The sequence below is a fragment of the Oreochromis niloticus genome, linkage group LG7 (genome assembly GCF_001858045.2).
Source record: "Oreochromis niloticus isolate F11D_XX linkage group LG7, O_niloticus_UMD_NMBU, whole genome shotgun sequence".
Classification (NCBI taxonomy): domain Eukaryota; kingdom Metazoa; phylum Chordata; class Actinopteri; order Cichliformes; family Cichlidae; genus Oreochromis; species Oreochromis niloticus.
This window is the reverse complement of record NC_031972.2, coordinates 40,905,815-40,921,220: the sequence shown is the minus strand read 5'-3', so window position 1 is coordinate 40,921,220 and position 15,406 is coordinate 40,905,815. Positions and strand designations below refer to the sequence as shown.

General features: G+C 39.8%; 1 protein-coding gene and 1 long non-coding RNA gene across 4 annotated transcripts in view; one reads left to right on the top strand and one right to left on the bottom strand.

Annotated features, from left to right (window-relative positions):
- LOC109201933 (uncharacterized) overlaps positions 1-6,019 on the top strand; it is a 22,134-nt gene extending 16,115 nt beyond the window's left edge. Inside the window, exon 6 of the long non-coding RNA XR_003220773.1 lies at positions 5,930-6,019. This is a non-coding gene — a long non-coding RNA (uncharacterized LOC109201933). The remainder of the gene's footprint in view (positions 1-5,929) is intronic.
- Positions 1-15,406, bottom strand: part of LOC100698332 (GRAM domain-containing protein 4) — a 20,094-nt gene extending 4,688 nt beyond the window's left edge. The window contains exons 1-14 of one of the 3 annotated variants that reach the window (XM_013273785.3): positions 15,166-15,406; positions 7,357-7,598; positions 7,170-7,269; positions 6,515-6,635; positions 5,981-6,042; positions 5,718-5,850; positions 5,387-5,412; positions 4,807-4,898; positions 4,569-4,660; positions 3,868-3,916; positions 3,644-3,715; positions 3,516-3,559; positions 3,302-3,411; positions 2,152-2,306 (exon numbers count right to left, since the gene is read on the bottom strand). In XM_013273785.3, coding sequence (XP_013129239.1) covers positions 2,152-2,306; positions 3,302-3,411; positions 3,516-3,559; positions 3,644-3,715; positions 3,868-3,916; positions 4,569-4,660; positions 4,807-4,898; positions 5,387-5,412; positions 5,718-5,850; positions 5,981-6,042; positions 6,515-6,635; positions 7,170-7,269; positions 7,357-7,539 — 1,239 coding nt within the window. In that variant the 5' untranslated portion in view covers positions 7,540-7,598; positions 15,166-15,406. The other 2 variants (XM_019357930.2, XM_013273786.3) reach the window with 2 other exon arrangements.

Below are 15,406 nucleotides of genomic sequence, written 5' to 3'. Positions count from 1 at the left end.
TAATCACTACAAGTAGCAGTGTCTGAAGCATCCCCACAGTCAGATGTATAGTCCAGTGCAAAATCACCCCTTGCTTTACATTTTTCTTCTAGTAAGACAGACTTTCTTGTAGCTTTTAAAGTGGTCTTGAGCAACAGTTCCTTTTCAGATTTTTCTTTGGACACTGCCTGCTTTTTACTCATTTTCAGAGCAGTCCTGGTACATGATCTTTTTCACTGGAATGTGTTTCTGGTTGTTAAGTCACCTAACACTGTTGTAGGAATCCTTCAAGCATAAAAATAGCACCAAATTCAAAGGATGAACCACCGTTGAGTCTACACATAACAGACAACTTAGCAAAGACCCAATTTCATTTGTGACCTTTAGGCATTTTGTTACGAGAAGCCTGTCACAAAACCAGGAATCAATTTTTTGTTTCAAATTGTTATCAACATAATCAGAGGCGGTCAGGAACGGGTTACAACAATGAATGTCATGGACATCTGAAAAACTGCAGCCATATACCTGAATTCAGAGATGAGTCAACAGCTCACCTGTTGCGATCCTCCAATACTGCTACAAAAGTTTTTATAAGGATACTTCAGTTCAGCCTGGAGGTAAAATGAGCACGTTTCCACTCAAAAACAGAAAATTGAAGGCTCAGAATTGAACCTGAATGAAAATTCTGCCAAATCAAAGAATTTAACCATAAATTGTCCAGTTAGATATTAGCTTCTAGCAGAGGTATCAGTATCTTTGATATGCAACCATAAGTATCTAATGTCTTGTTCTTTACTGCAGGAAACCTTCCACTGACCCTTACTGTAATCATCACACAGGACCAGAGCTTTTAAATGTTTTAAGCTGTTGCAACACCCATACTCCCCCCAAAATGTACTCAGGTATGCTGGAAGGTAGGCTGAAATTCAGTGTTCATGCAGCTCAAGACATTAGTTGGGAACAAACATTAACTGTGTCTGTTAACACTGGGTAGGATACATCCGTCAGCAACATTAAAAACGCCTCTCTAACATTTTTAGGACCTAGTTCAATAAAAACAGCTGTGATAAGTTGGAGCAAAAACACTTCTAAGGTGTGTTTGGCACGGAGATGCTGCCAAAGGATTTGGTCGTGTCAGAAGCGTAAGCAGAACGCCCATGGGAAGGTCACAACTCAGCTGAACAGCACATTTTAACCTCTTAACATCTACCAGGTCATCCACAGCCTGTCTGGGGTTAAATTTTGGGGGGTGGAATATTTACCTAATTTGTTTTGCCAGGTAGAAATGTTCTAACAGAAGATCTATAACAGTGTAAATACTCTGGATTTGAAATGTAACATCTTCAACTTTCTTTAGCACGCGGCTTAAATACTCCAAAATGCTAACCCTCCCCCAGTGAGCTTTGCTGGTGACTTTGTGTTTGTTAAGCAGTTAACAAGACAATCAATCATTATCTCACCTGTCACTGCTTTTAATTTTGAGGCTGGTTGACATACATTGTTTTCTGATTTAGGTTTAAATCTAATCTCTCATTTTATGGCATGTAGTAACTATTTTACACTTAGAAAAAGAAGACAACAAAACTTTATTCATTCTTACCTGAACTTTGGCATTAGATCTTACTTGGAGTTAAATCACAACATTTGTGCCAGATCTACATTTGTTAAAGGGGTGAAGCTAAAGGAAAGGTCACAGGGTCATCTGAATATAAAGTGGGAAAATCTGACAAGTACACCAGGTGTAATATTATGAGTCGGGACGTCCCACTCTAAGAGGATTTTAACCAGATAGACAGACCAACACTTCAGCAGCTGATTGGTTACAGCCAGTGATGTCAGTCAAAATATCTGATCACAACTCTCACCACAGCACACACTATGGGCCTCTACACTGTGATTGTAAATATAACACATACACACGCACGCACGCACACACACACACTCAGCGCACAATCCTACCTGTTCACATTCAGACAGCTGGGAGAGAAAAATACAACCAGACCAGTAAGAACCAGTAACAAGCTGATCCAGTCTGTGCTGGTTTTTCCAGCCTATGATCTCACTACTGCAGGGTTTGTTCCTTTATGTCATGTAACTGACACAGACTAACATCAGCCCGGTGCTGAGATCTCTGAGCTCTGTGTGTAGATGTCTGCAGGAGTTTGGACTCACTCGTCGGCCCAGCATAGTGTTGCTGCGCTCTTTCAGCTGAAGGTCGGTGGGTAAATTTGTCCAGATGATGAAGGGGGTGTCATAGCGCTGCCTCAGCTTGGGACAACTCTTAAAGATGAAGTCAATGATGAAGAACTTGATACCTGCGTATACACCTGAGGATTAAAGAGTAAAAATTTTTTATAGTGCATATATTGGAAAAAAAAAAGTTGAATATGAAGCTGCTAAGCAAGATGCAAAGAGGAAGGAGAAGAAGATTCATGGATGTATTGAAGGAGGAAATGCAGAATGGTGCTGTGGCTAAAAAGGATGCTAGAGACATGGGAGGACAGAGGCACACGATGTGCTGTGATGACCCCTAAAGGGACTCATCACAGCCGTCCCACCCATCCCCAGCATTTCTCAAGTAACTATAAGGTTCCTTCAAAATGAGCATTTATCTACATTGTTGGACTTAATAGACACTTGTCTGAAATCTGTATCACAGATGCAGGTCTGTATGCCTTTTTAACAGCAGGATAATCAGTAATCAGGAAGAATCACAGGAACATCTGGCCTGTTATATATAGCTGTTTTCACAAGTCTAATGGATTCCTCACCTTTTATGGTGCACATGTGAACACAGATATCTGATGCACCCTTACACCCTTTGTGTGATGTTGGATAGTGCTGATGTGTGAATAGCACAGGTAATATTTCAGTGTATTCTCTGCTAGTGAGTGGGCATCATACGTGTTGCCTACTGCACACTCTATCCATGCAGCTCCCTCTCCCACACTCAGTGTTTCCAATTGTGTCATCATCTTTGAAGTGGATTATTTGTTGTTGTAATTATATATCGTTAGATTATGAAAGTTTTGAACTTTCAAATAATGTGACCTTGTCCCCAAGGAGCTCATCAAAAAGTGAATTTATGAAGGTATGACTGGAGCCAAACTGTGGACATAACATTTATGTTCAGTGCTCACACAGCTGTCATGTTTTTAGACATGTGCATAGACAGAATATCTTTTCTCATCCATTCCTTTAGTGGATGAGTTATATTCTTTCACTCTGATATCTACTGAGAACAAGTGATTTAAATCTCAATAAGGGGGGAAAACGATAGCACAGAAGGTGATCAACTTTTTATTTATTTATTTATTTTTACCTATGATGAATCCCAGCAGTTTGTACGGGAGCAGGCATGAGGAGATGAAGGCCAACCACAGACCAACGTACAGCTTCTGAGTCAGCTCCGGCTGAACCCACATGAAGAGACTGCACACACACACAGACACACACACACAGTATAAAGAAGCACTGTAAATGGATCACCAGTTCTTTCTGAGCTGAAACATGAAACCGTGTGTAGAAAAGCTTACTTCTTTATTTTCTCCAGGATGTTGGCCATCCTTCCAAACAGATTCTGTAAGGACATAACAATAATAATTAAATGTGTCAAAAAGAACCACTTGTGACCTTAGACCTCTCACTGTCCATCACATTTCACCTGAGCTTTCTGAGCGACATCCAGGACCAGCTGGAACTTCTCAGACACAGTCAGGTCTTCCTTAGGAGGCTCCTGAAAAAACAAAATGAGAATCCCAAACATCTGTTATTAAAGAACTTAACAGTTTCCATTTGGGACATCAGGACAGTTTTATGAGTCATTTCATAATAAAATGTTTAGTAATGAATATGAGGAAGAGGCCAGAATAAAGAGAGATTTCTCACCACTGGCTCTGAAACTTCAGGTACAATGCTCCACTGGATCCTCCAGCCTCTAAGAGCAGAGAATCATGGGAAAATATGAGCTATATAATAAATATAATGAACTTCATTGCCTTGTATGCTGTTCTGACCAATCGATGCTCTTAAATGTGTCTTGTTGTATCAAGACACATTTATGGGTCCCTCATTAGGCCACTGTAATCAGATATTCAACAAAATTCTGCAATAAACTTTTGCTCATATTGAACAGCTCTGATCCAGTCATCTGATCATCAAGCGACTGGCACTTTAACGATTTCAGATTCTTACAATGGTCAGTATGTTGACTTTAAGAGCCAACTGTTCACTTAACGCATAATTCATGACCCTGACATATGAATACACTGATAAGATAAGAAAAAAAAAGTATGTAAAAAAGATCCTAACTACTGAATTTGCACTAGATTTGCCACGGCATGACTACATGTGTCTTAAATTGAAGAATCTACTGAAGCCATTTTCCTAATAACTCTAAAAGTAAATAACATATTTGTCCAACAAGTTTAAAAAAACAAAACATCAGAGACAAGGGAACAAATACTCATGATAAGCCTTACCTATACTGACTTGGTACTGAACCTTGACCTGGTTTAAAACTGTTGCCTTTTGTCTGATTCTGATAAAAGCGGTGTGACTAACTTAGAGAGAGCAAAGGTTACACTAACTTGGCAATGAGGTAATTCAAGGACAGGCGGAGAATGGCGAGGAACAGGAACATGGGGATGACCCATCCATTCCACGCCACATACATGTAGACCTGTGGAGATCACACAGGTGTAAACACATTTAGTTTTGAATCAGCCTGTCTACTTGTCTTATATCTGTTGTGACTGGTGGATCCAATCCATGTTTAAAAGAATTGACTGTTGACCACCTGAACTCTGTGTGTGTGTATGAACTCACAATGAAGGCAATGGCTGATGTATAGATGGAGTACCAGCTGGATAAGGCAGAAAGGTTCCTCATGAAATTGGTAACGGGTCTAAATCCTCGTTCTGGAAATACGAGAGTAGACAAACTGACATCAGCTGACTTAATCATGACAAAGAAAACATCAGCTCTATAAATGCATAAACTTATTTGAATGTTTATGCATTTTGGCTTGGGTTTAGTGTATCTGATGTACTGGAGATGTGAATCGGATGCCAGGCTAACAAGGAGATGCAGTCTGTCTCAAACCCAAACTCATTAATGACTATCACATACTAAATGTCCCCCTGTTTCCTTATTTGCTCTGTGGAGCACATATTTAGAATTCTCTTGAATTTAAACGTTTTAACTTCTTACATAGTTATGAAATAACAACAGGGTATATCTATGCAAATGTTCCATTATCCACTGTTTCACTTGCTCATGCTTCTGTTTATAGCAAATAGAAGACCTGTTACTGTAGTACTATTGCACACTACACCCAGCAGTGCAGCTCACTGTCTTCAGACAATATTGCATATTACATTTGGTAAAAGACCATAAGCAAACTTACTGAGCCGTCTCATGTTTTCAGTCAACCTGTGGATTAGAAAAAAGATAACATGATAAAGAACACAATAAAAACCTATGTGGCTATAATAGGGTTAATAACAGGTTTCAGATGTGTTTACATGGCTGGAAATATTGTGTGGATTAGGTGATAAGTTCTTGACAAGCTCAGCACTGCAGTGTGTGTGTGTGTGTGTGTGTGTGTGTGTGAAGATGTAATTTTTTAAGTTCATATGATAATAAAACTGTCAGTTCAAACAATGTCAGTTTTCTACCATTACAGTTCTGCTGATGCTCAGAAGTCTGTCACAGACAGTTTCAGAATGTTTTCGGACCTTTTGGCACTCAGTGGTTCATCCGTCTCCACTGTCATCTCCTCTGGTTGGAAGCGGAAGTCTTCGATATAAACACCAAATCGATCATAAAGCCATTTCAATAAGGTGTCAACCAGAGTCTCCTTCTGTTTGTCTGAGGAGAGAAACAGGACAATTGTGATAATAATAAAGGAACATTCAATTAATTCTGTTTCTGTTCACTTCAAACAAAGGTGAAAAGATGGAACATCTGCAAAAAGTGAAAGAGCATAGATCAGCCATACCACTGCCAGCAGCTGAAGGAGCAGACGGAGCTTTAGGTGTCTGAGATGGTGAGTCTTCAAGTCTACAAGAGGTAGAAACTATGTCAGTCCAGCATAAAGCATAGGAGCAAGCCGCTTTGAGCCCAGCTCAGCAAATTTAATTACATACTTTATAAATAGAAATATGGTCAAAGTTTCAAACAATAATTTTTGGTACATGAGCCGAAAGCTCAGGGTTCAGACCGTTTTCTTCTTCTACATGTGGGTTTGTATTGTACCAAAAAGACCAGGCCTATCTGACATGTTCATCACAGCTCTGGCTGTGAGGACAGTAGCCCCACCCAAGTGCTGTTTAAACACTGACATCCAATCAGGGGAAAAGTTAGATGCTTTTAAATAGGAAACAATAAAATGGCTTGTTTTAGACAGAAGAAGGACTGAAGGACGCAGTACAAGATAAAAACTGATTTTGAATCACTAAAATCACCTTTAGTGGACTCAAAGTGCATGTAACGGGCTCCCTTTAATATATGAAAAAATATATATACAACTAGCCTGGATCTCAGGGCATCGTTGATTTTCTGTTCCAGCTCGATGCGTCTGCAGCGCTCCTTTTCTAACTCCTGTTTCAGCGAATCCACATTGGACTCCTCTTTAAGTTTTCTCAGCTCCTCCTCTGAAACAGACAAACACTGGAAGTTAAAGTGCTAAACTTATAATAGTGAAACTGAAGCATGACAAGGTAGGTGAATGAAACTTTATTTTATTCGTATTAATACTATTAGTATTTTTTAGAGGATGCGGGCACAAATGGCTTATTCACCAAAATTGCTCTGCATGTGTGTCAAATGAGGTCAGCAGGGTTATTAATAGCTCTGTGTGTGTTACATAAAAGGCCAAATATTGACTGATTACAGAGCGCTATCGGGACTGTACTGGGGGACGTTTGACGCTTACAATGAACTGGCAACTGAAGAGCTGTGATGTTGACTCATCAGTTTCTACAAAGCTGATGGATGGAAGGCTTGAATTACACTTGTTTGAATGCGATTCTGGCAAAATTATTTTAACTGTGAGAGGAAAGACCTGACAAAAACCTGGAGCTTGGTCTGCTTCGTCTACGTAAATCTGACCTTGCTGAGCTTAAGTTCATTGGTTATTTTTCAAAATAAAACTTGACATATGAAGATAAAATTCGCGGAATACTCACGCAAATAGTGCTTCTCCAACAAGGCAATTTCTAAGTGACCTTTAACCTCATTTAAATCTGTCCTGTCATCCAGAGCTGCAGAAAAAGATCCTGGACCAGCCTTAGAGAGAGTAGCAGAAAACATAATAAGCAACATAACATAAAAAAAAAAAGTAAAAATATTGATTTTCTCTGTGTGGTTCTGCACCTGAACATCACTCTGCGGCTCCACCTCTGCCTCCCTCACCTCCTCTGTCTCTCTGACAGAGGTGCGAGGTTTAATCACAACCTCCTCGCTGCATTCTGTGTCGGATGTGTTGGGCGACTCAGCCAGATCCAGGAAGTCATCCCGCCGTCCCCTGAACCGGATCCTGTCCAAACGCTTCAACATGGTGGGCACCACAGAGTCGAGTGTCTACCTGAACATTACTAACACCCCAGCTGCAAAGACTAGAACAAAAAAACCCAAAAAAAACAATTTGTATTTGTGTGTATTTTTTACTAGTCCACAGTGGCAAAAGTGAAGATACCAGTCAATCTACATCCCCACCCTCACCTATGGTCACAATTGGAAAATAAGCTTCCTTCCCAGGATGTCTGGGCTCCCCGTTAGATATAAGGTGAGGAGTTTGATCATTCAGGGCTCAGAGTAGAGCCACTACTTTTCCACATCAAAAGGAACAGGTTGATATGGTGTGGATATCTGAATAGGATTCCTATTCAGATAGCCGATGTCTCCTGGGTTTGTGAGGTGCTTCACAAATCCAGGAGACATGGGCCTCTCGAACACTGAAGATAATAATAACAACTTCATTTATATAGCACTTTTCAAAACAGTTACAATGTGCTTCACATGTTACAACATAAAGACACATAAACACATAATCAGCCATACCAACCAGACAGCGGTCAGAGTTATATCCTTCACACAGGCCTCCGGACAGCAAAAGCTACGGCCACCACACACTGCCATGCGATAAACCATTGAGGTACCAACAACGGGCACCGTAGGTAGACGCGGCCTCGAAAAGGTGGAAGATGATGGGCAGCTCAGAGGCATGACTGCATGTGAGCGCCAAGATGCAGCTATGGGGGCAGTAGTAGCAGCAGCAGTAGTGGTAACGGGCAGAGTTAAACACAGATGCCCGGCTTCTGGACGAGGGAGATGACTCTGAGTTGCAGGACGTAGAGCAAACTTGGGATTTTGGCGTCGTCCTAAGGATAAGCCACATCTCATCAGCCAGAGCCAGGAGATCTGCTGAGATGGCTGGCTCTTCTCCAGAGTTGGCCGAACTGGACCAGGGGTGTGTGTGAACACAATGAGCTGCTGGGACCGAGCACTGCAGAGTAGCTGCCAATTTCCCACTGCAGAAGACGTGTAGGGAAACCAGGTGCTTTCCTTGAAAACTCCATGATAAGCTCCTCCCTCTACCTAAGATCCTATTTCAGTCGCTGGATATCCTCTTGTAACTGTGAGCATGCCGGTAGACAATGACAGACAGCCATGGCTTGAGGGCAGCAAACAGCTGACAGACAGGCTAAAAACAAGGCTACCCAGGCTAGGCTTGGTAGCAGACGAACCAAGTCAGGGAGCTTCAGGGCGTGTTGGTTAGCAGTGGTTGCACCATTAGAGTTGACCGCTTAAGATTTAGTAAATCAAGAAAAAACATTAGAAGTTGCCAAGATACACCGAGAGTGGTTTGAAAGACGGTGGTCCAGAAGTGACGTCAATAGATGGATGGATGGAGACAGCTGTTTATCACCAATTGTCACCATAATCAGTGATTTAGCAAAGCAGAGCCTTCCCTCCATGACAGCAGTACTGCAGTGCATGAGCATTTAAAATGCCATTTAAAACCAGCTGTGATGTCGACTCTGAATGGGTCATGTTTGTACAGTAATGTTTATGTTAGCCTTCCGGTGATTAATAACAGTCTTTTCTAATTCTGTTTTGTTCTTTTTTACTAGAATTAAGCAAAGGTGTATAGATGAGTTGTCCTGAAAAGAGGCCCGTGCACCTCTCAAACTGCTGAAGTCATGACAACGAGCACAAGCGAGGTACTGGAGCTTAGAACAGGAGGTTTGCCCACAGGACGCAGAGATGAGGGCTAGTCGTTGACTAATAGACTAATCGAAGAAAATTAGCAGATTAGACGACTCCTAAGTTAATCATTAGTTGCAGCCTATTTATAATTAGGAACAACAGTTTTTGGTATCTAGGAGGTTTACAATATTCAACATATCTGTTTCAGCATGCTCACACTTGTTGAATCAAACAAAATCAAAGTGGATTGTTTAATTTAAAAATAATAAATAATAAAAACAATCACATTTGTATTTATTTTTTAAAATCTAAACAGCAAAGAACTCTTTAGTTATGCCTGGCATTAAAAACCCATGCAACTCCAAACTCTGGTTTTTTTAGCAATGAGGATGGAGAGCACAGCAGGACTGTAAACCAAGTACAAGGAAAACATAAAGATGCAAATTTGACACACACTGAACATGTTCGCTTCCGCTCTACTATTAACTCTGATAACTGACCTGTGTGTGAAGCTCCTACAGTGCTTAAGTCATCACAGTCTACTGCATGTTTATAAAGGGAGAGTCCACTTCATGCTACTGACATGAAGTCACAAAGTTAAATGTTTGTTTTGGGAGGAGGAGGAACTGTTTCATCATCTGCTCTTTAAAAACAGAACTGTTTATGGTCACCACCAGCTCAGTCAGATTAAAAATTGGGATTTAATTCCATGTGACTCGTATTAATTATACAGATATACACCAACATTATGACCAACCAACTCAGTATTCTAATGTTGTGTCTGGACAGTGTAAGAACCGTACTGATCCAGAACTCAGCTTTTAATCAGCCCATCATTTTCTTGATTAATCATTTAACTTTTACACCTATTACATGTCATAAAACACATCATTTAAACATGAAGACTTCAAGTTTACTACCTACTAATCGATAAACTGACCAATCATTTTGCCTGGCTCCACACTGACTGTCTTATCTAAGCCATAGACATGTCTCTGTAAATGTTTAACAAATCTTTTAAGCCGCTAATTATGATCTGGGTCCATTTGTTACTTTTGAAGCCAAAGAAGATTGTCGATATGCTTTTAAAAAAATTTGATATTTACCTGTAGTGAAAATTATGTGTCCATCAAAATATGTCTGCTATGCAGGAAGAAAACACAATTAACTGGGACTTTGTTGTTTCTATAAGAAGAAAGCCCAAGAACATCCATCCATCCAACCTCTTCCACTTTTTAATTCAGAGTATAAAGAGGGAAGACCGGAGCTTATTCCAGCTGTTCCAGGGCAACCACACAGAGACAGACATCTGCACACTGACAGTCACAATTTAGAGTCACCGTTTCACTTCACGTGCATGTCTTTGGAGAGTGGGAGGAAGGCAGAGAGAACCCACCCTACCACAGAAAAACATGCAAACTCCAAACAGAAAGTAGCAGAGGTAATCCTACAGAGTTTTTCTACTCTGAGCACTAACTGCACTCTCTTCACACACATACTCATATAAGCACTTTTATCTAAGCGCTCTGACTAACATTAACACACAAGGATGCACTGGGGGTAACTCGGGGTTCAGTCTCTTGCCAAGGTTTCAATATGGAGACTGGAGGAACCAGGAAGTGAACCACCAACTTTCCAGTTGGTAGACAATGCACTATATTTTTCATGTTTGTTATTCATTCCTACTGTCTTACTATTCATATATTATTCCTGGACAGTTGGTGTGGAGCACCCACAATTTCACTGCACATATAGAATGACAATAAAGGGCTATTCTTTGCTATTTTCCACTGAGTGATGTGATTGATAAAAAACTATTAAATAATCCAGTGAATCAAAGACATAAGAAAATGTGGTCTCACGTCTGACTGGTTGTGAATCGCTGCTTGAAAATCTCAATGTAGCCAAAATCAAACTAAACTTTTACTCCGTTTTTGAAGTGGTACGGTACAAACACACATCAGCCTCTTTTCCATTTCAGGGTCCCAGAGCAGCTGGAGTCTATCATTGCTGTCATAGGATCAGAGGCAGGTTACACCCTGGACAAGTCACTAATGGGCCAACAAAGTATCAGCCATCCACATTCAGAATGTTCCATTCAGAATCTCCAGTTAACCTAACATGCATTTCTTTGGACTGTGTGAGGAACTCAAGCAGACATCAAAGAAGTATAACAGGAATGAGCTACTCAGCTGTCGGTCTCCAGCTGTACGCGTCTGTATCAGCAACAGAAGAATAATCTGGGCTTTACTGTGAGGCAACAGTGGTAACCACCACACCACTCTGCCACCAAGGAATAACACAGTTAAATCCCACACAGCTTTGCTTCAGCTGATTTTTTTCTCTTTTAAAATGCAAACATCTAATAACAAGTTTTAAACTTAATAACAAAAATTTTAAAGTATATTATTCTACATGCAATATTAAAATATAATATAAGAATATTCTAAATCACCTGCAATAATGTCAAAGCTCAGCCCATGATGTGAATCACTACCCTCACAGAAATCTAAACTGAAACCAGAATCTCCTGTGTGTGATCACAACGCACGAACGTCCTCAGCAGAAGTTACAGCCCTGCTCTAAACTACAGCAACGGCTGAAGGTGTATTCAGCCTGAAGATCACCGAGCAGTCCGACTGGTCTGCCTACTTCTGTTGGTTACTGTCTGAACAGGCAGTACTGACTGCATAATGACTGACAGACAAAGGCACTGACTGCTGTCTGGGAGCCTCTAATTATTACCGCACAGATTAGCACCTAACAGAAGGCAGGAGCAGAAACCGACTTTTTCTGACCTTTTGTAGGTAACACAGAGATAAATTTAACACCTTTAATACTATCCAAAAGATGAGATTATAAAGAAAATCTGTTTGGAGTGATAAAGCCTAGATTTATTTATTATGACATCACATTTTTCAGTACTTCTAATCAATGTGAGCTGACCTGGATAAGCAGTAGAAAAATTAATGGATCAACCCATAATTCCTATTCACTTCAACCTAGTATGTTTCCCATGGATGTGGTTATTTTGTCTCTAGGGGATATTTTTTAACTATGTACTCTGCACCTTTTTATAGATTTTCACAGAAAAAAGTAAAGTTGTAACCAGAAGATTTCATGCGCTCACAATAGGCATGAAAGTCATGTAATTCGTGGGTTTTGATGATTTCTTTGAAATGTCCTTTTTGACTAATTTAATTATAATGCAGCATTCATCTTTAATGACTTTAAAAAAAGAAAAATTAGGTGCACAAATTTACATTTACTTTGGCGTTTCTGTAATCTACACAGGGTCAAAAGTATACATGAAGACTCAGTAGACAGCTACTCTTTTGTAAGTCAACAGAAAATACAGCGAGCCCCTCTTTATGTGTTATTTTTACTATCTTATTGCCCCGTGACCCTGGCAAGAATAAGCAGAAGCCAATGGATGGATGGATGGTATTTCATTATCTTATATATTAGATTATTTTGTTGAAATGTAACAGTAATGTAAAATGAATTCATTACAAGTAAAATACTCATTTTTGAATTCTGCCAACAGAGATATAATCAAATCCTGAGAAAATGATTTCCTTCCTAATCTTCCTGTTAAATTCATCTCATGCAGCACTTACAGTGTAAGTATTGTTTGTTAATAACCACAATCCAACTCTGTAAAAGAAATCTACTTCCAGCTTCCCCTAATGTGAATCGATTTCTTTAATGTGCTTATCAGCACAAAGTCTTATGTTCAGCGATAACAATGCAAACTTTTTTTTAAGCTCCTGATGGAAAAGGATTTCCCCATTACCATGCAAACAGATTACATATTATCTTGTTAATAATATTTTACACATATATCAAAAATGTATAGAAATGTTTTGATGATGAAAACAAATCGGGTATTTATTTTTCCATTATCCTACATTATACGCACTCACTTGTGGCCTCAGATAAAAGTTAAAGGCTATGAATGATGAAATCTAAATGGAGGCGTCCTGACGCAGTGTAATGTAGTCCTCAGTTCATTCTATGCTTCATAGGCAACCGAGTTGGTCATTGCGTGCTAACGAACTGGTCACCGCACGATATTGTCTGGTTGTCGCAGATTGCTTGGATGGTTGGCGTTTTGTTTTGTCAAGCTTTTGAATTGTTTGGCCCTCCATTAAACTCACTTCACTATGGACAGTGACACTCCTGTTCCAGCAGTTTCCAGTACATGGCAGGCATGAGACCTGGTATTTCCGGGCTGCTCCCTGAACATCCGAACCAATTTCCTGTATTCTGAGAGTAACAGATTGGCTGTCCTCCCAGACCTTGGCAAAGTGATGACACTTTAAGTTGTCATGATAATACAATTTCAAATTCATTTGCTATTCATTATTTCTGGCTAATAAGACAAAATTATTTCTTATCTGATTATTCAGTCAACTGATGGAATAATTGATAAAACACTCGATTACTAGAATAATCGATAGATTTTAAAAACCGTGAGGAAGATTTTGACTCCATGTTGCAAACAGAACTAATGGTGACGAAGTCATATCTCGAAAAGTTAACTTGATCATTTTCAACTAATTTTCCTAATTAAAAATTAGATTTAAGGAAATAAGTATTTAACATCAAGTTTAGAGATTTTATTCATATTTCAAATTATTTAGAGCATTTGATTAATTTCATTACTGATCATGAAGGTAAGTATATTTTAGAGGCCATAAAAAAAGGGTACAACAAACTACACAATACCTAACATGTAAATCGTTTTATTTTTGTAGAAGAATAAAATGTGCTCCTCCTCAGTCTGCAGCAGTTTGATCTGGCAAGTACTGTAAGTGCCCATTAACAGAGACTTCTCCTCTTCTAAAATTGTGTGGTCCTTTCAGCCTGACTGAAGTCAACCTCAACAACATTCCCATCCCAACGCAAAAAGATCTTTGAAGCGATGAAAGGAAACTCTCACGTGGAGTTTCCCAGTTTGGGGTCAGGAGCCAGACACACTTTCCACTTTTAAAATTAGTCTTAAAACTTCCTTGATAGAGAACTTGATAGAGCTTATAGTTAGAACTGGATCAGGTCACCCTCAACCATTCTTTAGTTCTCCTTCTAAAGGCTGAGCTTGCTGATAGAGCTCCATTTCTTTTCCACTAACTTTTTTCACTCCCCTGGTGTTTATATACCACTGCTCCCTGTCATTAAATTGCGTCTTCTGTCTACCATAGTGTGGTTTATCTCTCTTCACCTTCTATTCATGCCACAGCTAGTCACAGCAGTTGGCTACTCCTCCCTGAGCCTGGTTCTGATGGAAATTTCTTCCTGTTAAAAGGGAGTTTCTTTACTACTGTCGCCAAATATAGGTTCAAGGGTTAAAAAGCTACAAATTACTTCTATCTAATAAAGTATTTTTATATCATCATCAAGCTTCATTCCAGTCTTAAAATGACATTTTTATACCCTTTAAGACAAGTTTCAAGGAAAATTAAATAACTCCTTTACTACATTGGAGGGTCTAAGTAACAATTATGTAATTATTAAGTGGACTGTTGATTATTTTCTCTGTTAATGATTTTTTACATCATATACAAGGATAAAAACAAACAAACAGTTGCAGTCCAAAACAAAACCAAATATTCATTTTACCATCTGTATAACAAAGGAATATGACAGATTTGCGCATTTGACAGTTGAAAACAAGTGCTTTGTGCAAATGACTACAAGAATAATTTAATAAGAAAAAATAGCTGCCCGGTAGTTCAGCACCCATGTAGTAGATTAAATTACTAACTCGCTGTCTAATTAAGAGTTTTTTAAGACTTCCCATTACCCTCCCACCTTAATGTGTGACAGCCAATTAGCTGCAGTCTACAGAAAGCGCACCGGTCGGTCCGCGGAGCTCAGGTTGGGCACACCTGGACACTCCTGAGAAGATATAAAGAGAATCCTAACAGTGAAGTGCGAAGAAAAGAAGCAAAGGGCGAAGAAGTGTCTCACCATGAGAGCAAAGATGAAGCAAACTTTCCCTTCTTTCTGTTTTTCCCGGCGATCCAAGCCCACTGGAAACCGGGTCAAACCCGCTCCTGAGCCGATCTAAATCGGACCAGAATCCACTGAGACACGCTCCACGCCTGTCTCTCTCCTCCGTCCTCACAATTAATCCAGATGTGGGGGCCTGTGAGGGTGTTTAACCGAACCGCGTTGCTCCATCGGACACAATAATCACTTCTGTGGGCGG